Below are 26,220 nucleotides of genomic sequence, written 5' to 3'. Positions count from 1 at the left end.
ATATTAGTGTCATATTGAAGGACTATCTTGTCCTATCTCCAAACAAACTCTGCCAACTCCACAATTCCTAACATATGTAATGACATGCAGTGGACCCTCGGGTGATGATTTTAATTCGTTCCAGAGAGCTTGTCCTTAACCAATTTTATCGTTAGCCAAATTAATTTTTCCCATAAGAAATAATGGAAATCCAATTAATCCGTTCCATACACCCAAAAGTATTAAAACAAGTTTTTTTTCCCATGAAATATACAATTTCCTACACAGAAAACAGTGATACATAAAGAATAATACTACATGAAGAATAAATTACACTTACCTTTATTGAAGATTTATTGATGAGTGATGAAATGGGAGGAGGGGAGATGATGGAGGTATATTATTGTTTGGAAGGGGAATCCCCTTCCATAAGGACTTTAGGTACCAAGTCCTTTTCCGGGGTTACTTCCCTTCTTTTTTTAATGCCACTGGGAACAACTTGACAGTCACTGGACCTCTGTTTCTGGCATTCCTTTAAGATTTTCCTAAAATGGGCCACAACATTGTCATTGTAAAAGTCACCAGCACTGCTTGCAATAGCTGTGTCAGGGTGATGTTCATCCATAAAGGCTTGCACCTTTGTCCACATTGTACAAATGTCCTTAATCGCTGAAGAAGGCAATTTCCTCCATCTCTCTCTTCCCTCCTCTGAAGCAATTTCCTCAGTTGTGATCTCTTGCTGTTGCAGGTGCTCTTGCAGCTCATCAGTGGTTAGTTCTTCATTGTCATCCTCCACCAACTCTTCCACATCCTCTCCACTAACCTCCAACCCCATGTACTTCCCCAATGACACAATAGATTCCACAACTGGTATAGGCTCCTCAGGGTTAGCCCCAAACCCTTCAAAATCCCTCTCTTGCACACATTGTAGCCACAGTTTCCTCCAAGCAGAGTTCAAAGTCCTGCAAGTCACTCCCTCCTAAGCCTTACCTATAAGGTTTATGCAACTGAGGATACTAAAGTGATCTTACCCTTACCAAAACTCTCTTAGGGTCAATTCAGTGTCTTGAGGTCGCTTCAAAGCACTTTTGAAACACTGCTCTGGTGTACAGTTTTTTGAAATTTGAAATGACCTGCTGGTCCTTGGACTGGAGGAGAGGAGTGGTTTTAGGAGGCAAAAACTTTGCTTTAATAAAGCTCAACTCCCCCGCAATTCGCTCTTGCAAGTCTGGAGGATGAGCAGGAGGTATTTTTTCACAGTGGGGCCAAACACATGATAGAACCAATCATGGAAAATGTCCCCTAGTGACCCATGCCTTACTGTTTGCCTTCTACATCACACACAAATTAGCCTTGACAACACTGTTTTTCTTGAACACTCTGGGAGTTTCAGAGTGATGCATGAGTAAAGGCTTCACTTTGCAATCCCCACTAGCATTACTACAAAACATTAGAGTTAGCCTGTCTTTCATTGGCTTGTGCCCTGGCAGTGCTTTTTCCTCCTGTGTAATGTAGGTCCTGTTTGACATTTTCTTCCAAAACTGGCCTGTTTCGTCACAGTTAAACACTTGTTGGGGTTTTAATTTTTCAGTGTCTATGTACTCCTTGAATTCCTATACATATTTTTCAGCTGCTTTTTGGTCACAACTGGCAACCTCACCATGCCTTATCACACTGTGTATGCCACTACGATTCTTAAATCTCTCAAACCAACCTTTGCTGGCCTTAAATTCACTAACATCAACACTAATTCCAGGCATTTTCTTAATGAGATCCGCATGCAACTCCCTTGCCTTTTCACATATGATTGACTGTGAAACACTATCTCCTGATAATTGTTTGTTGTTGATCCACACCAATAACAGTCTCTCCACATCTTCGAGTATTTGCGATCTCTGTTTAGTAAGCATACTTGCACCTTTTGCAACAACAGCTTCCTTGATTGCCTTTCTGTTGGCCAAGATAATAGCGATGGTTGATTGGGGTTTGTTATACAACCGGGACAGCTCGGAGGCACGCACTCCACTCCTTTGCGATTATGTATCTTTCTTCAATTCGATGGTACACCTCACCCGTTTTACCACAGGGTTGGGGCTAGAAGCTTTCTTGGGGCCCATGGTAGCTTATTTAGCAGTTACAAGCACTAAAAACAATGGAATAATGCAAAATGTATCGAATGTATGCATGGAACCGTCCGCCCTGGCTTGTAAACAATGGCATACTAGCTGAAGGCAGGGCAGCTGAGGCGTGCTCAGGCCGGACGGACGGGGGGACACGTTCGGGACAATTGTCCTTAACCAGGTTTTTCATTGTTGGCCAAGCCAATAATTTTAAGCTAAAATGCATCGCTATCCAATTTTATTGCTATCCGATGTCATTGTTATCCTAGGGTCCAGTGTATTTTAAATATGATTGGGCAGCTGGGAATTCGCAAATGTTCGAAGCCCGCGAAAGCGGAAGATGCAAATGTTGAGAGAGACCTGTGTAATGCCACTAGCTGTATTACCAGGTTAGTTCCATTTTATTGGATCAAGAGCCCTTTACTGGGTTTCTTAAAGGGAGCCGAGAAACACAAGTAAACTGATGCTCAGTCCCTTCAACATCAGCTGGATTTGCTATTTTTTACCAGCCATTGTAAGGATGGAGACAATATCAGGTGTGCACTAACAGAATAAAAGCTACCCAAGCAATAAGAAGAACATAAGAATGAAGCAACACTGCAGAAGGCCTAGTGGCCCATACAAGGCAGGTCCTTATCAAAACCACCACTACCCAAAGCTACTCAAGAATTCATTCCTGCACCCACGACACCAATCAGACTCATCCCCTCCCACTCATATATTTGTCCAATCTCTCTTTACAGCTACCTAAGGTTCTAGCCTCGATCGTAATAAACTTTGATAATTCTATTTACTCACGTGCAAGTCCCACTCAAATCCAACCCCTCTCACTCATGTATTTATCCAACCTAAATTTAAAATTACCCAAGGTGGGAGAATTGGACCTGCCTCGCACGGGCCAGTAGGGTTGCTGCTGTGTTCCTTTTTTCTTTTGTGTGGAGCATCAGTCATCTCTATATAACTCCACCTGTTGTGCATTCCTTGAGTGATGGTGAAATTGTTGAAATGGTGTTAAATACAAATAAGCATGTGATAAATGGTTTGGAAACTGACAGCTTGAAGAATTGAGACACTTATGCAACATGTGGGAATCTTTATTGAAGAAACGTATCGCCACATAGTGGCTTCATCAGTCCAATACAAAGCAGGAAGGCATACCTGGAGTTTACCTGGAGAGAGTTCCAGGGGTCAATGCCCCCGCGGCCCAGTCTGTGACCAGGCCTCCTGGTGAATCAGAGCCTGATCAACCAGGCTGTTGCTGCTGGCTGCACGCAAACCAACGTACGAGCCACAGCCCGGCTGGTCAGGAACCGACTTTAGGTGCTTGTCCAGTGCCAACTTGAAGACTGCCAGGGGTCTGTTGGTAATCCCCCTTATGTATGCTGGGAGGCAGTTGAACAGTCTCGGGCCCCTGACACTTATTGTATGGTCTCTTAACGTGCTAGTGACACCCCTGCTTTTCATTGGGGGGATGTTGCATTGTCTGCCAAGTCTTTTGCTTTCGTAGTGAGTGATTTTCGTGTGCAAGTTTGGTACTAGTCCCTCTAGGATTTTCCAGGTGTATATTATCATGTATCTCTCCTGCCTGCGTTCCAGGGAATACAGGTTCAGGAACCTCAAGCACTCCCAGTAATTGAGGTGTTTTATCTCCGTTATGCGCGCCGTGAAGGTTCTCTGTACATTTTCTAGGTCAGCAATTTCACCTGCCTTGAAAGGTGCTGTTAGTGTGCAGCAATATTCCAGCCTAGATAGAACAAGTGACCTGAAGAGTGTCATCATGGGCTTGGCCTCCCTAGTTTTGAAGGTTCTCATTATCCATCCTGTCATTTTTCTAGCAGATGTGATTGATACAATGTTATGGTCCTTGAAGGTGAGATCCTCCGACATGATCACTCCCAGGTCTTTGACGTTGGTGTTTCGCTCTATTTTGTGGCCAGAATTTGTTTTGTACTCTGATGAAGATTTAATTTCCTCGTGTTTACCATATCTGAATAATTGAAATTTCTCATCGTTGAACTTCATATTATTTTCTGCAGCCCACTGAAAGATTCGGTTGATGTCCGCCTGGAGCCTTGCAGTGTCTGCAATGGAAGACACTGTCATGCAGATTCGGGTGTCATCTGCAAAGGAAGACACGGTGCTGTGGCTGACATCCTTGTCTATGTCGGATATGAGGATGAGGAACAAGATGGGAGCGAGTACTGTGCCTTGTGGAACAGAGCTTTTCACCGTAGCTGCCTCGGACTTTACTCTGTTGACGACTACTCTCTGTGTTCTGTTAGTGAGGAAATTATAGATCCATCGACCGACTTTTCCTGTTATTCCTTTAGCACGCATTTTGTGCGCTATTACGCCATGGTCACACTTGTCGAAGGCTTTTGCAAAGTCTGTATATATTACATCTGCATTCTTTTTATCTTCTAGTGCATTTAGGACCTTGTCGTAGTGATCCAATAGTTGAGACAGACAGGAGCGACCTGTTCTAAACCCATGTTGCCCTGGGTTGTGTAACTGATGGGTTTCTAGAAGAAGGGTTTCAGGTAATCAGTCCCTCAGCCTGGAATTGATGTGTTCAGTCCCTCACTCAATAAGAGTACATGTATTTGTCATATGGTAAAAAAAAATGGTGTTCTATGACTATCCTGCAAAATCCGCATCTGCATCCGAATCCGGCAGATGTCAAGATGTGACATCCGCAATCTGCATCCTCATCTGAATTGTGCTGTAAGCAGATATCTGCATTTGCATCCGCATCCGCAAAATAAGTAAGACATCCGAATACACATCCGCATCCGCCATATCTAAATTTTCACATCCGATACATCCCTAGTATATACCATCCCAATTGTAACATTACCCATTACCCATACTGTCTTCCCCACCAACCCACATGGAAATAAGTCACTTTGACTTTTTTGGGTCGTCTTTTCTTCCTTCCTACCTTCCATTCTTCCTTCCTTACTTCTTCCTTCCTTACTTCTTCCTTCCTTACTTCTTCCTTCCTTACTTCTTCCTTCCTTACTTCTTCCTTCCTTCCTTCTTCCTTCCTTCCTTCTTCCTTCCTTCCTTCCCTACTTCTTCCTTCCTTCCTCTCATCTCTTCCTTCGTTCCTTTTTTCCTTTCTTGCTTCTGTTCTTCCTTCCTTTCTTTCTTCCTTCCTTCCTTCCTTCTGGTTTCCTGGGCATTGCTTTCAGTCACAAACTTGCCAAAACCATTAAATTCATCTTCACTGACACTTCTGTGTTAGAACTGCCCCAATTCGCCGGGGAGCGAGGAATTTCTTATCACGAGGCATGGGAAACAAGCCGTATTGCAATGGTGTTCCCACAACGCACCACTGGGTCCATGATCTTTTTAAAACTTCGCACACTGACCACGCAGACCCATTCTCTCACATGTAGGCCTACCAGCTTTCTCCCACTAGATTTGAAGGTGCTAGAATTTTGGCGTAGTATTATGGGACCGACACTGGCTCTCAAGCTGTAATACTATGGGACCGACACTGTAAGGGTTAATGGTATGGAGATTTTATAGAACACGCAGGCCCCGCTTTACAGCATTTTGCTAATAATATACAGTAGTTTTCAATTATATCCATTCCATATTTATTCAGACTTCCTACAATAAATATATTCATCACTTACTGCTAAGGATGAAAATATTTTAAAGTAAGTAATGTGTGTACTGTATATGCATGTTTTTTTAGGCCTAGCTATATTGCTCACTTAATATATGATAGTGTAAACATGTTATCAGGCTTTTATATGTTTTTTTTTATTATTATCACACCGGCCGATTCCCACCAAGGCAGGGTGGCCCGAAAAAGAAAAACTTTCACCATCATTCACTCCATCACTGTCTTGCCAGAAGGGTGCTTTACACTACAGTTTTTAAACTGCAACATTAACACCCCTCCTTCAGAGTGCAGGCACTGTACTTCCCATCTCCAGGACTCAAGTCCGGCCTGCCGGTTTCCCTGAATCCCTTCATAAATGTTACTTTGCTCACACTCCAACAGCACGTCAAGTATTAAAAACCATTTGTCTCCATTCACTCCTATCAAACACGCTCACGCATGCCTGCTGGAAGTCCAAGCCCCTCGCACACAAAACCTCCTTTACCCCCTCCCTCCAACCCTTCCTAGGCCGACCCCTACCCCGCCTTCCTTCCACTACAGACTGATACACTCTTGAAGTCATTCTGTTTCGCTCCATTCTCTCTACATGTCCGAACCACCTCAACAACCCTTCCTCAGCCCTCTGGACAACAGTTTTGGTAATCCCGCACCTCCTCCTAACTTCCAAACTACGAATTCTCTGCATTATATTCACACCACACATTGCCCTCAGACATGACATCTCCACTGCCTCCAGCCTTCTCCTCGCTGCAACATTCATCACCCACGCTTCACACCCATATAAGAGCGTTGGTAAAACTATACTCTCATACATTCCCCTCTTTGCCTCCAAGGACAAAGTTCTTTGTCTCCACAGACTCCTAAGTGCACCACTCACTCTTTTTCCCTCATCAATTCTATGATTCACCTCATCTTTCATAGACCCATCCGCTGACACGTCCACTCCCAAATATCTGAATACGTTCACCTCCTCCATACTCTCTCCCTCCAATCTGATATTCAATCTTTCATCACCTAATCTTTTTGTTATCCTCATAACCTTACTCTTTCCTGTATTCACCTTTAATTTTCTTCTTTTGCACACCCTACCAAATTCATCCACCAATCTCTGCAACTTCTCTTCAGAATCTCCCAAGAGCACAGTGTCATCGGCAAAGAGCAGCTGTGACAACTCCCACTTTGTGTGTGATTCTTTATCTTTTAACTCCACGCCTCTTGCCAAGACCCTCGCATTTACTTCTCTTACAACCCCATCTATAAATATATTAAACAACCACGGTGACATCACACATCCTTGTCTAAGGCCTACTTTTACTGGGAAAAAATTTCCCTCTTTCCTACATACTCTAACTTGAGCCTCACTATCCTCGTAAAAACTCTTCACTGCTTTCAGTAACCTACCTCCTACACCATACACTTGCAACATCTGCCACATTGCCCCCCTATCCACCCTGTCATACGCCTTTTCCAAATCCATAAATGCCACAAAGACCTCTTTAGCCTTATCTAAATACTGTTCACTTATATGTTTCACTGTAAACACCTGGTCCACACACCCCCTACCTTTCCTAAAGCCTCCTTGTTCATCTGCTATCCTATTCTCCGTCTTACTCTTAATTCTTTCAATTATAACTCTACCATACACTTTACCAGGTACACTCAACAGACTTATCCCCCTATAATTTTTGCACTCTCTTTTATCCCCTTTGCCTTTATACAAAGGAACTATGCATGCTCTCTGCCAATCCCTAGGTACCTTACCCTCTTCCATACATTTATTAAATAATTGCACCAACCACTCCAAAACTATATCCCCACCTGCTTTTAACATTTCTATCTTTATCCCATCAATCCCGGCTGCCTTACCCCCTTTCATTTTACCTACTGCCTCACGAACTTCCCCCACACTCACAACTGGCTCTTCCTCACTCCTACAAGATGTTATTCCTCCTTGCCCTATACACGAAATCACAGCTTCCCTATCTTCATCAACATTTAACAATTCCTCAAAATATTCCTTCCATCTTCCCAATACCTCTACCTCTCCATTTAATAACTCTCCTCTCCTATTTTTAACTGACAAATCCATTTGTTCTCTAGGCTTTCTTAACTTGTTAATCTCACTCCAAAACTTTTTCTTATTTTCAACAAAATTTGTTGATAACATCTCACCCACTCTCTCATTTGCTCTCTTTTTACATTGCTTCACCACTCTCTTAACTTCTCTCTTTTTCTCCATATACTCTTCCCTCCTTGCATCACTTCTACTTTGTAAAAACTTCTCATATGCTAACTTTTTCTCCCTTACTACTCTCTTTACATCATCATTCCACCAATCGCTCCTCTTCCCTCCTGCACCCACTTTCCTGTAACCACAAACTTCTGCTGAACACTCTAACACTACATTTTTAAACCTACCCCATACCTCTTCGACCCCATTGCCTATGCTCTCATTAGCCCATCTATCCTCCAATAGCTGTTTATATCTTACCCTAACTGCCTCCTCTTTTAGTTTATAAACCTTCACCTCTCTCTTCCCTGATGCTTCTATTCTCCTTGTATCCCATCTACCTTTTACTCTCAGTGTAGCTACAACTAGAAAGTGATCTGATATATCTGTGGCCCCTCTATAAACATGTACATCCTGAAGTCTACTCAACAGTCTTTTATCTACCAATACATAATCCAACAAACTACTGTCATTTCGCCCTACATCATATCGTGTATACTTATTTATCCTCTTTTTCTTAAAATATGTATTACCTATAACTAAACCCCTTTCTATACAAAGTTCAATCAAAGGGCTCCCATTATCATTTACACCTGGCACCCCAAACTTACCTACCACACCCTCTCTAAAAGTTTCTCCTACTTTAGCATTCAAGTCCCCTACCACAATTACTCTCTCACTTGGTTCAAAGGCTCCTATACATTCACTTAACATCTCCCAAAATCTCTCTCTCTCCTCTGCATTCCTCTCTTCTCCAGGTGCATACACGCTTATTATGACCCACTTCTCGCATCCAACCTTTACTTTAATCCACATAATTCTTGAATTTACACATTCATATTCTCTTTTCTCCTTCCATAACTGATCATTTAACATTACTGCTACCCCTTCCTTTGCTCTAACTCTCTCAGATACTCCAGATTTAATCCCATTTATTTCCCCCCACTGAAACTCTCCTACCCCCTTCAGCTTTGTTTCGCTTAGGGCCAGGACATCCAACTTCTTTTCATTCATAACATCAGCAATCATCTGTTTCTTGTCATCCGCACTACATCCACGCACATTTAAGCAACCCAGTTTTATAAAGTTTTTCTTCTTCTCTTTTATATGTATGTATTTGAAAGTGAAAAAAGGCTATGATTCACTTTACAGCAATTTTTACTTTCAGTAGTAGTTCAGAACCTAACCTGCTGTATAAGCAGGGCCCTTCTGTATTGTTTTATAATTCCCAATCTTTCTCAGGTAAAAAAAAAAAACATCAGCTTTGGTTTGGCTTGGTTCAGGTATATTGTAGTTTAATTTTTTCAGTATATAAAGCAAAACATAAAAAAACTGCAGTATACCCACATATTGTACACTGTAATAATTTTCATTTATTTTAAAGCATGAACTTTTTTAGCATATTTTTTAGATAAATAAAAAGGCTTATGGTACCCTTATTTATGTTTTATCCATCTTTAAAAATAGTGCAGGCCATATAATTATTTTTATAATTTTATTCAGTCACAGAACATCACAAACTAGTATTGTAATAAAAGTGACCTGGTTTTATGATGTAGAGGTGTCCCAAGCTGTTTTTATCTGTATTAAACTCAGTCAGCCCACAAGCACTTAATTATATGTAATAAGTTTCTTCAGTGCACTTTGTTAACCATGCTGACTTTATATGGTGGTCATAAATTTTTTCATAGAACTACCAAAAGAAATAAGATATCGCCAAATAGCAAATTATCACAAAGTGAATTCGCATAAAGAGAGGGACACCTGTGTACCCTGAAGTTCCCTGCGTAGAATACTTAATTAAACACATGGTTAGGCAGGAATAAAAAGTAGTAAATATTTGGACAATGCTGCCCTGCAAAATGCCTTAAGCTGTTGCACTGCCCATAATACATAATATTTTACTTTTTTATATCTATTAATCATTATTTTGCTGTACCGTACAGGTATTTATTGTTTTATTCTTTCAGGCTACAAGAAAGGAGAGTGCAGTAATTTCAAGTTCTCGAAGGAATAGTGGAGGAAGAACAACAGCAAAACGTTCTTCCTCCACTTCATGTAGTGAGTCGTCACCAAAGTTATCTCCTGGAGTTTCTTCTCGGAGTCACTCTGCAAAATCGTCCAGCCTGTCACCAGGTCAGACATCTACACACACTTCTCCAAGTGGCAAAGCCACTGAGAAGTCTTCAGTTCGAGGATCTCCTGGTAGATCTCCAGCCCGACGTCTCTTTGATGGTGCCAAAATAGCAGGTAAAGGAGCCAAGTCTCCCATTAAAACAGATATTGATAATCCAAAGTCATCCAAAGTCGTGGAAAATTCAGGGAACCAGAAAGTCAGATTAGCATCAGATAAACAGGACATGCCCAGAGCAGGGAGAGATGCCTCCTCAGAAGGAAACAAATCAACTTCTCAGAATAGCAAATCACTGCCTCTGGACAAAGGGAAGAAGCCCATGGTAGCTGGGAAGTCTCGGCAAAACTCCGAGTCTAAAAGTGACAATAACTCAAAATCGAGTGACGAGAAAGAGGATAGTGATAAAGATGGTAAGAGAAAAGGAAAGAAAGTAAAAGATGTGTGTGTGGAGAAACAAGAAACTGAAAAAGAAATGAAAAAGAAAGGGAAGAAAGTGGATGAAAAGAAAGAGGATACTAATAAAGTGGGAAGAAATAAAGTGAAGAAAGCTGATGAGAAAAATGACAGTGAAAAAGATTTTAAAAAGAAAAGTAAGAAAAGTGTGGAGGGCAAAGAAGAGTGTGAAAATAGCGGAAAGAGGAAAGAGGAAAGTGATAAGGAAGGGAAAAAAAGGGATGACTGCAGTAAAGATGTAAAAAAGAAAGAGGAGAGTGACAAAGATGGATATAAAAAAGCAGATGTTGATAAAGATGCAAAAAAGAAAGAACAGTGTGATAAAGATACAAAAAAGAAAGAGTGTGAGGAAAATGGAAAAAAGAATGAATGTGATAAAGATTTTAAAAAGAAATCCATGAAAAATTTTGATGATAAAGAGGAAAATGACAAGGAAGTAAAGCTGGAAAAAAGAACAGGGGATGGAAAAGTTGACAGTGAGAACGAGTGTGTAGATATTAAGAAGATAGTAGATGCAGGAAGTGATGCATTGTCCATGGCAGAGAAAGCTCTATCCTCTAACATGAAAGACAACCAACCTAGCAAAATACATAAAGAAAAACTGGATAAAATGGTGCTCAAGAGTGAAACCAAAGAAGTTAGCGAGGATGGTAGTTCTTCCGTGAGTAAACCAAAGAAGAAGAGCGGGGCAAGAAAGCTCTTGGCAGAGAGCACAAAGGTAAACACTTCAGTCAGTCCAAAAGACACTAAAGAGGATCGTGAAAAGAAGACATCTTTATTTAAAAAAGAAAATGGAGCATTAAGTGGTGACCCAAAAGATGGTAAGAGTAAACTTCTCTTCTCAACGTCTCATGTCATCCCAGTGCCTAAAAAAAGGGGAAGACCAAAAGGCAGTAAAAACAAGAGGAAAAATGATGGGTTACCCCCTGCCAGACCCAAAAAAGACAAAAATAAAACTGAGAAAAAGGTTAATTTAGCAAAACCTAACAACAAGAGTAAGAGAGAAAGAAGTGTGTTTTCTTTTTCTGAGAGTGAGGGAGAAAAAGAAGAAAAGCCATCAAAGAGAAAAAAGAAAACTACAATTTTCAGCAATAAAGTTAAAAGAGAAAGAGAACTGAGAGATGTGGAGGATAACTCGAGCACAGACACTGTATCATCCGATGAAGATTCCAGGGAATGTTTTCAGGGCATTCGTAAAGGAAAACTGTGCGGAAACAGATCGGACTGTCCCAAAAAGGTTGTCATTGGAGGCAAGATATATAAGCTCAAGAAGGAATCAACAAAATCTCATATTCATCATAAAAAGGCACAAAAATCTATTTTCAGTAAAAAGGCCAGAAAGCAAACCTCTGAAATCTCAGAATCTGAAGACGATATTGAAGACAAGAAGGCAACACAGATGAAAGTCAGCAAAATTGCCAAGATAAGATCTGATGATAGTGAAAGTAGTGATAGTGAGGAGATAAAGAAGTCAAGGACATCACCAAAGAGAATTGTGTGTACTATTACTGAGGAAACTAGTGAAGAAGAAGTAAGTGATGATGATGAAGACTGGGCAACACCAAAAGAACGCATACGACAGATCAAAAAGCTTAAGACCAAAAAGGACAAGAGGATAAAAAAGAAAGCAGTCAAAGACAAATCTACTGAAAAAAGTGATGAGGAAAAGTATGATGAATCAGAAGAGGAAGAAGAGTGCGAGGATGACGGAGACTATGAAGAAAATGTCAAACAAAATGGGATAGGACATGCAGTTAATAATAAGAGAGTCTCTAAAGAGAAGAAGTTTTGCAGTAGCCAGAAACGTACAAAAGAAAAACCATCCCCTAAGAACAGTCTTAAATCTGAGTCGTCATCTGAGGAAAATGATGAAGATGATCAAGACACAGTTAAAAAGTCACAAAAGAAAATATCACCTGGACGAGTAATGAAGAAGTCTTCCAAAATAGACTCAAAAGCAGCGACTAAGAAAACAAAAAAAGTAACTTTTGGAAAAAAAGCAGCAAGGAGTAAGGATGACACATCTGAAGCTGATGAAAGCGACAAAGAAAGTGACAGTGAATATGAAGCAAACACCAGAAAAAAGAAATCAGGAAAATGCAGATTGAACACCAAGAAACGTTTATCAAAAAGTAAGAAGAGGGAAGAGTCTATAACACCTCCTAGGCGAGTAGCTCGTATGGCAAGTCTCAATGCTCGTGCGATGATGCATTGTTTAAATGAAGATGCAAGAACTCCCTTGCCTATCCTTCCATCACCTACACTCAAAACTGAAAATATGGCTCTTGTTCTTAGAGATCAGGTAATTCATGATACTAATTCTGAAGAAGAATCTGATGAAGAAGACAGAGATTATGATACTGATGATGATAGATGTGGCAAACGACGAAAGAATGTAAAGAGAAAAAACGAGGAAGAAACTGAAAAGAAAGTAAAGAAGAAACGCAAGAGACGAAGAGGAGAGTTGGACGTGCACATGGACATGCGAGATATGGTTGTAACAAAACGCATGGCTAGTTTAAATGCTTCTGCAATTATGGCTGCAAGTTACTCCAATGAATCTCGTAAAAGAACTCCAACAGTGGCGGCATCAGCAGCTGCTGCAGCAGCTACTAGCTCTTCAGCAGAAAGTGAAGTTACAAATGTTGACATTAAACGGAAAATATCGGTCAAGTCTACCAAGGCTCGAAATACAACAACGACGACAAGCAGTGTTATCACTGTCGAAGAAACAACCAAAAAGGTGAAGAAAGCACAGGGAAGTCGGGAGACAGAAGTGGAAGAACACATTATTGTTAAAAAGAAAGTGAAATGTCAGGGTGGTGCTGATACTGATAGAGAAGATGGTAATGGGACAGACAATTCTGAATTAACTACTGATATCCTGGTTAGGAGTGAGGAGGAGCCGAAGAGTGTGGTCGAAGAATCAACCCGAACATACATTTCAACCCAAACACCCACCGCTCCTCAGACTGTGACTATCTCTGGAGAAAGCACATATTGTATCACCTCGAGTGATGGCAAAACCACAACAATGGTCAAACAAGTTCAGCGTAAGACAACTACCACTGGATGCTCTACCACTTCTGCTACACCCACTGCTTACATTCCACCAACACATCATGTACAGGTAAAGTTTATGTTGAGTTCAGAACAAGCCTCCTTCAAAGTTTTCTTTTTAATGTGTTTGTTTTAAGTATTGTATTGAAAATATTTACTCTCACACATGTATACCATCCTGTGCAGATACCTTTTACAATACAGTGGACCCCCGGTTAACGATATTTTTTCACTCTAGAAGTATGTTCAGGTGCCAGTACTGACCGAATTTGTTCCCATAAGAAATATTGTGAAGTAGATTAGTCCATTTCAGACCCCCAAACATACACGTACAAACGCACTTACATAAATACACTTACATAATTGGTCGCATTCGGAGGTAATCGTTATGTGGGGGTCCACTGTATTTAAGTTTCTTTTGTATGGAAAGGTTTTAAACTTTATGTAAAGAACAAGAAGAAATTTATATACAAAGTACTGTACAGTGTATTAATAGCACTCTTAGGGGGTCTTGGCTTTCAGATGAGTATCCCGGAATGAATTTGTCATTTTGCAGTACATGTTATAGTGCTTTAATATAAAGTTTTATCTGAACTTGCAGAATTTGCTACATATTATTTAGGGAACATCTCGGCTGAAAACTGAAAATTTGGTTGATGTTTACCTTGGAATAATAGTGTAGTTTATGCTAGGGTTGTTAAGCATCACCACAATTTATGTCATATTGAGCCCTATCGTCTGGTGCCAGAGAGGAAACATAGCTCCAGTCTGGGTGATAAAAGGAAAAGGCAACAAGTTTTCCCACACAGGAAAGACAAACTCCTACCATTTGATCCCATAGAGAGCAAAACAGTCACATCCCACCTGAATGTGTAACTGACTTTACCTAAGTAGTATACCCAATGTAGAGAAAGAGTCTGGTGTTTAGCAACCCAACTGATAACTCCATTAGGCAAGGAAAAATAAGGGTGAGGATCTTGATAATGAATTGGGAATAATTTGAAAGAAATGACATTTTGCTGATAAAGTATGGAGACAACAGCACATGTTACCAATCATGCTTTTATTCAGTTAACATTACCTGCACTTAGGAAGGGATAACTTATGCTTATGTTATGACCTGAGCTGCCCAGATCATCATGTAAAAGGAATGCAGTGCTACAGAGTTAGCAGAGAAAGGGAAATTGAATAGCATTCTTTTTTAGACAAAAAGAGAAAAAATCAAAACAAAGGGAGAGACAAACAGGGAAAATGGTACAGAGAGGACAGGTGGGCTCAAGGCTGAATAAGCAAACAAACGCGAAGCCAGTAGTGGAGAAACCAGGGGAGTGTACACCATGGGACATACCAGGTAGTACACCACCAGTGGTACTAATGAAACACAAAGCGAGACAAAACATCCCACTTGGTAATTCCTGCTTCATATTTGCGAATATACAGGGTTTGAAATCAAATAAAAATGACATAGTTAGTTATGTCAGTGGGCTTCTGACAGAAGCGAATGCCATGTTCGGAGCATTTACAGAAACACATACAAGGGATGTTTTGGACGGAGAGATAAGGATAGAAAACTACAACATGTATAGATGTGATAGAATCAATAGGTCACAGGGAGGAGTAGGAATCTATGTAAAGGATACTTTATGTTGCACAGAAGTGCTGAATTCTACGAATGACATAGTAGAAATTCTAGGCATTAAAGTTGAAAATAGGAATTTGGTAATTATCCTAGTATACAAACCACCATTGGCAACTGCTGAGGAATTCACAGATCAGTTAAGTAAGATAGATAGCTGTCTGGATAGGCTAGAAAGTCCTACACCAAATATTTTACTCCTTGGAGATTTTAATCTCCCTCATGTAAAATGGAAGATGGCACGATGTACATGTAATGTTATACCAGAAATATCCCCGGGAAGCACCCTGGCTCAATAGGTACATACCAGGGAAATAATGAGGTTTTGTGAAAAGTACTCTTTAAACCAACAGGTAATTGATCCCACTAGAAATGAAAATACACTGGATTTGATATTCACAAACAACAAGAAACTGATCAGAGACATAACAGTTTCCAAAACTATTTACTCTGATCATAACATCATAGAGGTTCAAACTAGTATTAACTCAGGGGTAGGAAACTGCATCGCTAAAGTTAGAGAGAGGATGTTCAGTAAGTTTACTTTTAACAACCATAGAATTAACTGGGAAAAAATAAACCAAGAGTTACCAGACATACCCTGGGAATCAGACATGAGCACCCTAAATCCCCACCAGTGCCTAGAGAAGCTGAATACAGAAGCATACAAAGTATGTATGAAACATGTACCATTGAGGAAACCCAGAGGAAAATTAGATATAGAGAGAGAGCGTAGGAGATGGTACAGAAGAAGAAAACGGGTTACTGAACTGCTTAAAAACACAAATATGCTACAACAGAGGAAAGATAGACTTAGCAGAGAGATCACTGAATTAGAGCAAAAACTTAGGATGTCATACCTCACAGAAGAAGTACAAAGGGAACAAAGGTCCATACAGGATATTGCAAGAAACCCAAAATATTTCTATTCCTACACAAAATCCAAGCTAAGAACTACCTGTAGAATTGAGAGGAGACTCATATACTGATGACGAACAGGAAATGAGTGAAATCCTAAAAGAACAGTATGAGTCGATGTTCAGCAACCCACTAAATGACAGCAAGGTAGAAAATGCAGAAATATTTTTCACTCTAGAAGAAGGCCGCACATACCAACTAACTGACATTAGTACAAATCCCATAGATTTCGAAAAAGAAATGGAAAACATGCCCACTCACCCAGCACCTGGACCAGATTCATGGAATGCTCTATTTATAAAGAAGTGTAAAGTACCACTAGCACGAGCTCTCAGTATTCTTTGCAGAAAGAGCTTGGATCTAGGTAAAATACCAGAGGCCCTAAAGAGTGCAGACATAGCTCCTTTGCACAAGGGAGGTAGTAGAGCACTAGCTAAAAATTACAGACCAGTATCCCTAACCTCTCACATCATAAAAATCTTCGAAAGAGTGATGAGACGTCAGATTACAAATTTCATGGACCAGCACAACCAACATAACCTGAACCAGCATGGTTTTAGAGCAAGACGATCATGTCTGTCACAGCTGCTGAACCATTATGACAGAATAACGGAGGCACTGGAAGATGACAAAAACGCAGATGTGATTTACACAGATTTTGCAAAGGCGTTTGACAAATGCGATCATGGAGTGATAGCGCACAAAATGAAGGCCATGGGCATTACGGGGAAGGGAGGCAGATGGATTTTCGGTTTCCTAACACACAGAACACAAAAAGTAGTAGTGAACAGGGCAAGATCCAGCATCAGCGAGGTCAAAAGCCCAGTGCCCCAAGGCACTGTCCTGGCACCTCTGCTGTTACTCATCCTCATAGCAGACATAGACAAAAACACCCGGCACACTTTTGTATCATCATTTGCAGATGACACTAAAATAAGCATGAAAGTCAGTACGGTAGAGGACACTGAAAAAGTACAGGAAGACATAAACAGGGTTTTCCAGTGGGCAGTGGAAAATAACATGACGTTCAATGGTGATAAGTTCCAGCTGCTTAGGTATGGAAAGAATGAAGTACTCAAAAGGAGCACCATATACAAAACTCAAGAGGGTCACCAAATAGAACGTAAGGAACACGTAAAAGTAGGTACCTAGGAATAATTATGTCAGCAGACCTTTCTTTTAAAGACCATAACAAGACAAAGATCACGACAGCCAGGAAGATGACGGGGTGGGTATTGAGAACTTTCAAAACAAGGGAAACAATACCGATGGTGACACTCTTCAAATCGCTAGTGCTCCCTCACTTAGAATATTGCTCATTGCTGACAGCCCTGTTCAGGGCAGGAGAAATATCGGGGCTGGAACAAATACAGAGATCGTTTACGGCTCACATTGAGCCAGTAAAGCACCTAAACTACTGGGAACGCTTGCAAGTCTTGAACATGTACTCATTGGAGCGGAGGAGAGAGAGGTACATGATAATATATACCTGGAAGGTACTCGAGGGCTTGGTCCCAAATCTGCACACTGCCATAACAACATACTGGAGTGAGAGATATGGGAGGAAGTGTAAAATAAACCCAGTGAGGAGCAGGGATGCGGTGGGGACGATAAGAGAACACTCTATCAACATCTGGGGTCCCAGACTTTTCAACATCTTACCAGAAGATATCAGAAACACTGCTGGAACAAGTGTTGAAGTCTTCAAGAGGAAACTAGACAAGTATCTTCACCAGATGCCAGATCAACCAGGCTGTGATGGATATGTGGGGCAGCGGGCCTCCAGCAGCAACAGCCTGGTTGACCAGGCGAGCACCAGACGAGCCTGGCCCATGGCCGGGCTCAGAGAGTAGATTTACTCTCGAAATTCTTCAAAGGTATATCAAAGGTAAAGGTATGGGTTGGTCTGACTTGGACCATTGACAAGTCATACTGAAGCAAGACCAGGGAGAGGAGTGGTAATGGTAAGTAAGTTTGTTCAGGTATACATAGATTATCATACATAGCAGCATATGTGTAGAGAACCTAGGATAACCCAAAAAAGTCAAAGTGACTTATTTCCATTGGGGTCCTTTTAAGACATTATTATGCTATAAAAGAGATAATATCACCCTTATCGTGGTAATGGGAGTAGAGGTAGTAGTGTTGGTAGAGGGTATAGAATAATGGCGGTAATAATAGTAGTAGAAGTAAATGTTGGGGTGGTAACAGTAGAAGTAATGGTGAATTAGTAGCGAGAGAGTTAGTAGTAGCTGTCACAACTGAACAAGAAAAGAAGCAAAGAAAGATGACAGAATGGGAGGTAGTAGTAGTGTAGCAGTAGTAGTGTAGTAGTAGTAGTGTAGCAGTAGTAGTGTAGCAGTAGTAGTGTAGCAGTAGTAGTGTAGTAGTAGTAGTTCAAGTAAAAATAAGGTAGCAGTTTTAGTAGTAGTTGTGGAAAACTAGGGAAAAAAGTGATGAAGTAGTGAAGTAATAGTTAAACAGTAAAACCTCTGAATAATGGACTAATAGGCAGGAGGGGAGTGCATAATAGTGCTTAATGTCTGCAGCTTCTGAATCCTGAAATTAATATTTTGTGATCGTCCAGTTGTCTTCTGATGTAGTGGACTTCGTTCACTGATGCAGAAGGCAACCATTCACTAAGACTACAAGTATTGTAACCTATATTACTACAATACACTACTGTGCTGTATAGTAATTTACAGTAATTTTCTTTCCTTTTCATAATGGAGAGCTGAGGTGTAAACTGCTGTGATTGATAGTAGTGACTCACGATAAACTCTGTTCTGAGGAGTTACTAGTAAATATAGTATGGATGGCTGAGATGATATAGTGGTCTGAGATGGATGGCTGAGACAATGTAGAGGTCTGAGATGTAGATAGCTGAGATGGTGTGAAGGTCTGAGATGGATGGTTGAGATGATGTAGATATATTTAATTGCACTTAATGTGTTAATAAAGTCACACAAAATGCTCTAAATCCAGTGAAAATTAGACTCTGAAGGATGGTGTATGTGTGATTAACCTCTGACTGTTTCAGCTGTATACACACGTCTTACGAGCCAGTGTTTCGGATGTATATGTACTCAAAAATTCTAGCGGCTTCAAATCAAGCGGGAGAAAGCTGGTAGGCCCACATGTGAGACAGTGGGTCTGTGTGGTCAGTGTGCACTGTATAAAAAAAATCCTGCAGCACGCAGTGCATAATGAGAAAAAAAAACTCTTAATGTTTTTGGATTAAAATGCCGACTTTTAGGTGTATTTTCTTATAGTATTTATGGTTGTATTCTCGTTTTCTTGGTCTCATTTGATAGAATGGGAAACATGTTACAGAAATAAGTTTGATTTTGATTAGTTTCACGGTGAAAACAACCTTGAAATTGAGCTCAAAGTAGTGGAAATGTTCGATTTTTGCCAGTGTTCAAGAGTAAACAAATCACGCCACGCGTCCAATACATAAGTGCACTGATATTATTTATTCAACTTTTACAATAATGCAGTATCTGCATATCAGTAAATCTTCTATTTTTTGTGCGAATAAAAATCAAAATAGAAATCGAGAGTAATATAAGAGGAACCTGGAGACGTGATTAATGAACAGAGAAAATGTTATTTTAGTGCCAGGAATGTCTGCATTGTTTATTCTGGGCCCTATTTTGAAATTGGCCTTGAATTTTGTGTGAAATTGGCCAAATTGCCAATTTATGACAACTTTATTGGGTAGTTGAAATTGGTGAATGGGCGGTTTCTTACACTCACTCGATAGAACAAATGGAGTTCTAAAGAAATAGCTATGAGTTTGGTCAAGTGGAACAATGGAATTGGCTGAAAATAGGGCTCAAAGTCGGCGAAATCACCAATGCGTATACGTATATTGCCGAGATCACTAACTTCGCGAGAGCATAATTCTGTAAGTTTTCCATCAAATTTCATACTTTTGGTGTCATTAACATTGAGAAAAGCTTCTCTATCATTTCATAAGATTTTTTTTTTTTTTTCAAATATTTTGCGACATAGAATGACAGTTTCAGAAATGGGCTTGCGACAAAGGGTTCAGCACAAACAATAAACTGATGTGGGTGGTCTATGACTCAGGGAACAGTGACAATGAACAGGTCCTGGATGTGGTCACTTTGACCTGTACCAGACAGATGTCAGAATTAATGGACTTGGCCCAATACTTCACAAGACAATTGGATGTTTTCACTACAGACAAAATACAGAATTATGGACTTTTGTCCATTTTGTCCATTAATTAGAGCATTTGCCTGGCCAATCTTTTTGTCTAAAATTTATTAATGAGAGGATTTATTTTAGTAGTAATAGTGGTGGTAATCCATATGAAGAGAACAGAGTAGCCCTCTACTAAAACTACTGGCTCACAAGCATAGGACAAAAGTCCTGTGGGACAAAACCCCCATAGGACAGAACCCACCATGGCAGAAGACAGGAAAGGCAATGAAAATACAGGAAAGGTGAAGTGGTAAGGAGAGAAGAAGACAAAGGTTAAATTAAGTCATGAATGTTCTGAAGTATAGAGCATTTGGCCAAAACATCATCATACATTTTCCCTCTCCTAAGTGCAGGACATTTGTGTATTGTTCCAGCTATGGTATTGTGATGTTTTGTTCTTTATTTGAGATAACATTTTGTTATGTAGAGCAAAGTGTTCCAGTGAAAACTTGCTCTCTAATTGGCATCTTTGTCTTTAGGGGTAATTTACCACTGATGCTTTGAGGTAAATCAAGACACTCACACACCAAGGCCAGTGCAGAAGCTTGAATAATACTGTACAGTGTCCAGTTTGGTTTTGGAGATTTGTAGACCCCTGGTGGTAGTTGTAGGCATTAGTTAAATAGTTACTTTATTTTTTTAATATCTTAGCAGTGTATTAATAACAATACTAATTTTCATGGGAACACACTTATCCCAAAAGGTTTGCACGGCACTTGAGGAATGGGAGGTAATCAAATTTAGTCTAAGAAAGGGAAGGGTAGCTGGAATTCCTTTGATCAAGAGTCCTTCAGAAGTATGAAGGCCCCCCCCCCCTCCTTGAAGGGTTCATTTAGATGGTTGCCATTGTTTTTTGACATCTTACGGTATGGTACAATATATAGTGGTACCTCAGTATACATCCTTAATCCATTCCAGGACCTTGGACTTATACCAAACAGGACGTATGCCAAACGAATTTTTCCATAGGAAATATAGGGAAAATGATTAATCCATTCCTATGAAAAAAAAAATTCCTATTGTTATTGGCATATTATACATTGATGGGGTTATATAAAATAATATAAACACTGCTTAATACAGCCTCTTCTCACTTATCGAAGTACTCGTTTACCGACAACTTGGAGTTAAAATGGGATCTCCGATGAGTCAGTATTGTATGCCGTACGAGAACTTGGGTCACAGAAACAGGCAGCACAGTGTCTCAGCATCAAGCAGCTCAATCTCTTTCTTACAGCTACTCAGTACACTAGCTTTAAAATCTCCAAGACTACAGTGCTGCAAAAAAAAATCTGAACATTAACAATTTTTGGATAATAAAACGAAAAAATGCAACTTAATGTATGTACATGTATTTTATTTTCACTTTTTGGTTTCCATCTAGTACTTAGTCATGTTACCATTGTTCTTTATCACCATCTGAAGTCGCCTGGGCATTGAAGTGGCGAGGATGGAGAAGAAGGAGGCGTCCATATTGATCCAAAGCTTCTTCAGTGCCTCCTTCAGGTCTGTGATGTTGGTGGGTCGAGCTTTTGCAATCTCATTTTTCATCACATGCCAGGCATTCTCAATAGGATTTAGGTCAGGGAAATTGCCTGGCCACTCAAAACACTGATATTATTGTCCTCAAGGAACTTTTTCACTCTTTTGACTTATGGGCAGGGGCACCATCATGAATAAAAAAAATCACACTCGTGAATGTTCCAAAATATCAGCATGTGGTTCCTTAACACCTCGATATAATTACTTCCCTTCATAGTAATGTTCTTAGGAAGAAAGTACGGTTCACCTCTGCCCTTATAACCACTTAAAGCACCCCAGACCATAACACTGTCAGGGTGCGCCACTGTCTTCACGGCATACCGTGGGTCATAAGGAGACACACCACTGGGACGACGGACAGTCTTAGAGCCACTCCTGATGAGCCTGAAGGTACTCTCATCGCTGAACATCATCTTCTGCCACTGGTCTCTGAGGTTCAAGCCTTGTACTTCTTGCAGAATTGAAGCCATTTCTTCTTTATGGCTTCAGTTAGCTTGGGCTTCTTGGCGGCACATCGAGCAGGTATTTTCAGTTTCTTATGCAGTTGGTGCTGAATGGTTCGCACTATGACATCTTTCAGGAGTGCAGGATGCTTTTTCTTGAGGTCTGTGCCTGTTATGGCAGGATCTGATAACACTTCCCTCTTCAGGATCTTGTCTGTGTAAAGAGAAATCTTTTTGGGGACCCCAGACCCCACTTTCCTAGGTACAAGGTACAAGGTGCCAGGTGGGAGTGTTGCATCTGCTTTCTTGAGGTTGTAAATTGCCATCCTAGCCACCGTCAGGTCTGCGGCTATGCGTATCACAGATATACCTTGCTCTAATAGGGTGAGTGCACGAGTCTTCTCTTCAATTTAAAGTTTAGTTTGACCCATTCTGACCACCTGGAGCAGAGATATAGCATGGCAAAGTTCATGGTCGAGTGAAAAAATAGGCAATGAGTAACAACGTAACAGTCCTCTTTCATCATCGAGCTCTGGAAGAGCAGTGTAGCGTGGAGTGGTGGGGAACATTGGAGCAAGACAGGCTCCAGTACACTAAGCCATCACAAGCTCCACCCACTTTTCTTATGGCAGAAATTCAAATGAAATGTGTACACCAAAATCTAGTGTATAGATTTTTTTTGCATTGGAAATGTATAGATTTTTTTGTGGCCACTGTACATATTTGTACTTGATTGTGCACCCCCTTAGCACAAAGTTCATACATTGATTAAAACTACTTGTAGGATAAATACCTACCCAAAACATTACTGCCTTACACCCAATTGTAGCATTCTCATACTGTGAACTACTTTCAACAACTCACAATGTTATATTCTCATAATATAACTTCAATGTTTATAATTGAAACTATTGTAATTTGAGTAAAATTACTGTATACTATAAATAAAAAAGATGTACAGCTTAAATAAACTATGTTCAGTTTCTTTAGTATTAAGTAGTCTGTAAGCCATTAAATTAAGTCTGCCCATAATGCCTAGGCATGATAGTGTCTTTCTTTGCACTGCAACTCATTTTTGTAATTTCATGATCTCAATGTAATCTTGCAAGGAAATAAAAACTGATTGATTGATTGGTAGAAGTGCAACAGCACTTGGAAGAGAAAAATGGAAGAAGTACAATTGAAGTTCATTGTAAAGGGGTTAGTGATGGGTCTCAGTATTTTGTCTATAAATCTGTACTTGACTGTGCACCCCATAGTACAAGATAGAAGTGCAGCAGCACTTGGAAGAGGAAAGAGAGGAAAATGGAAGAAGTTCACAGTAAGGGGTTAGCTGGTGTGTTCATCTCTGTTTACATTCTTGATCTCTCATGGCATTGGTGATAATAATAATAATAATAATAATAATAATAATAATAATAATAATAATAATAATAATAATAATAATCTTTCTTTCTTTCAACACACCGGCTGTATCCCACCGAGGCGGGGTGGCCCAAAAGGAAAAACGAAAGTTTCTCCTTTTGCATTTAGTAATATATACAGGAGAAGGGGTTACTAGCCCCTTGCTCCCGGCATTTTAGTCGCCTCTTACAACACGCATGGCTTACGGAGGAAGAATTCTGTTCCACTTCCCCATGGAGAATAATAATAATAATAATAATAATAAAATATAATTAATCACTGGGGCGCTTTGAATGTCATACGTATTTTGTATAGGTTTGGTAGCTGACATTTCAGGGTTTCCGACATACTAGTACGTCTTACGCACCAGGGTTATTGATGTACTAGTACACGTAAATTCTAGTACCTTCAAATCTAGCGAGAGAAAGCTGGAAGGCTTACATATGAAAGAATGGGTCTATGTGATCAGTGTGCACAGGATAAAAAAGTACTGCAGCACATAGTGCATAATGAGAAAAAAAAACTTTGACCATGGTTTTGGTTTAAAACAGCGACTTCGCACTATATTTTCGTATGGTATTTATGGCTGTATTTTAGTTTTCTTGTTCTCATTTTATAGAATGGAAGACACATCAATCTTGAAGAGATTGATGGACTGACCACATCGACTCAAGGCTGAGGGACTGATTACCTCATTCTCCTCCTGTTCTTCAAGTTTCTCCTTTGTATGGACTGATGAAGCCACTGTGTGGCGAAACGTTTCCTCAATAAAGATACCTAAGAGTTGCACATGTGTCTAATTCAACAACATGTCGGTTCTTTGAACCATTCATCTACAAAGGAGACTTCTGTTGGGTTAGTCGGAGCTAGGAACAGTGTGAACATTAAAATGGTATAAAATACCAACAGGTTGTTAGGTAAGACACATATGCAACAGTTAGGTATCTTTATTATGAAACGTTTCGCCTACACAGTAGGCTTCTTCAGTCAAGTACAGAAAAGTTGATAGAAGCAGTAGATACTTGAAGACGATGTAATCAGTCCATCACCCTTAAAGTTTTGAGGTGGTCAGTCCCTCAGTCTGGAGAAGAGCATTGTTCCATAGTATGGAACAATGTTCCATAGTATGGAACAATGCTCTTCTCCAGACTGAGGGACTGACCACCTCAAAACTTTAAGGGTGATGGACTGATTACATCGTCTTCAAGTATCTACTGCTTCTATCAACTTTTCTGTACTTGACTGAAGAAGCCTACTGTGTAGGCGAAACGTTTCATAATAAAGATACCTAACTGTTGCATATGTGTCTTACCTAGGAACAGTGTGTTTGGGTAGTTGCCAGTGAGGTAGTCATTGGGTGGGGTATTTGAGCTTGGGATTTTATTGGCAAGGTTTTTTCCTGTGGTGGAGAAGAAATCATTGAGTCTGTTTGCTGTTTCAGTTGGTGAGAGTTGGGGTTCATCTGGCTTTGTTAGTTCAATTGCACTGTTTCGTGATATCTTTTTTGTTCCTAGAATTTCTGATAGGGTTTTCCGGGTCTTTTTTATATCACCTTTTAAGTTGGATAATCTGTTCTCATAATACAATTTTTTTGCCCTTCTTATCGGGCTGGTTAGGATTGACAAGTAACGTGCTTTAATCCTTTGACTCCCGCAACCCCAAATCCTGAAGTGTCGCCTGGTGTCGAAAAATTTTTGGTAAAAAAAACAAAATTATTTTTTCTTATGAAATGATAGAGAATCTTTTCCTGATGGCAATGACACCAAAAGTACAAAATGTCATCGAAAACTTACAGAATTATGCTCCCACAAAGTTAGCGATCTCGGCGATATATACACATCGGCAATTTTGCAGACTTTGAACCCTATCTTCAGCCAATTCCATTGTTCCAGTTGACCAAACTCATAGCTATTTCTTTAGAACTCCATTTTTTCTATCAACTGAGTACAAGAAACCGCCCATTTACTGATTTCAACTACGCAATAAAGTGGTCAGAAATTGGCAATTTGGCCAATTTCACGCAAATTAAAAAAGATGCCAATTTCAAAATAGGTTCCAGAATAAACAATGCAGACATTCTTGGCACTAAAATAACATATCCTCTATTCATTAGTCACATCTCCAGGCCTCTCTTATATTACTCTTGCTTTCTATTTTGATTTTTTATTCATACAAACAAAATAGAAGATTTACTGTTATGGAGACTACTGCATTATTGTAAAAATGGTATAAATAATATAAGTGCACTAGTGAAAGAATATTGGACTCCCCAGTTGACATGTATTGGACATGGGGTGTGATTTGCTTACTCTTGAACACTGGTAAAAATCGAACATTTCCACTACTTTGAGCTCAATTTCAAGGTCGTTTTCATCGTGAAACTAATCAAAATCATCTCCATTTCTTTAATATGTTTTCCATTCTATCAAAT

The 26,220-nt window shown here is 40.0% G+C and overlaps 1 protein-coding gene across 10 annotated transcripts in view; it reads left to right on the top strand.

Moving 5' to 3' along the window:
* LOC128699669 (serine-rich adhesin for platelets-like) overlaps nt 1–26,220 on the top strand; it is a 1,564,428-nt gene that overhangs the window by 1,408,904 nt on the left and 129,304 nt on the right. For all 10 annotated transcript variants that reach the window (XM_070099420.1, XM_070099418.1, XM_070099410.1 and 7 more), the window contains one exon: nt 9,937–13,683. In XM_070099420.1, coding sequence (XP_069955521.1) covers nt 9,937–13,683 — 3,747 coding nt within the window. The remainder of the gene's footprint in view (nt 1–9,936; nt 13,684–26,220) is intronic.

The sequence above is a fragment of the Cherax quadricarinatus genome, chromosome 67 (genome assembly GCF_038502225.1).
Source record: "Cherax quadricarinatus isolate ZL_2023a chromosome 67, ASM3850222v1, whole genome shotgun sequence".
Classification (NCBI taxonomy): Eukaryota; Metazoa; Arthropoda; class Malacostraca; order Decapoda; family Parastacidae; genus Cherax; species Cherax quadricarinatus.
This window is presented reverse-complemented; position numbering and strand designations above follow the sequence as displayed.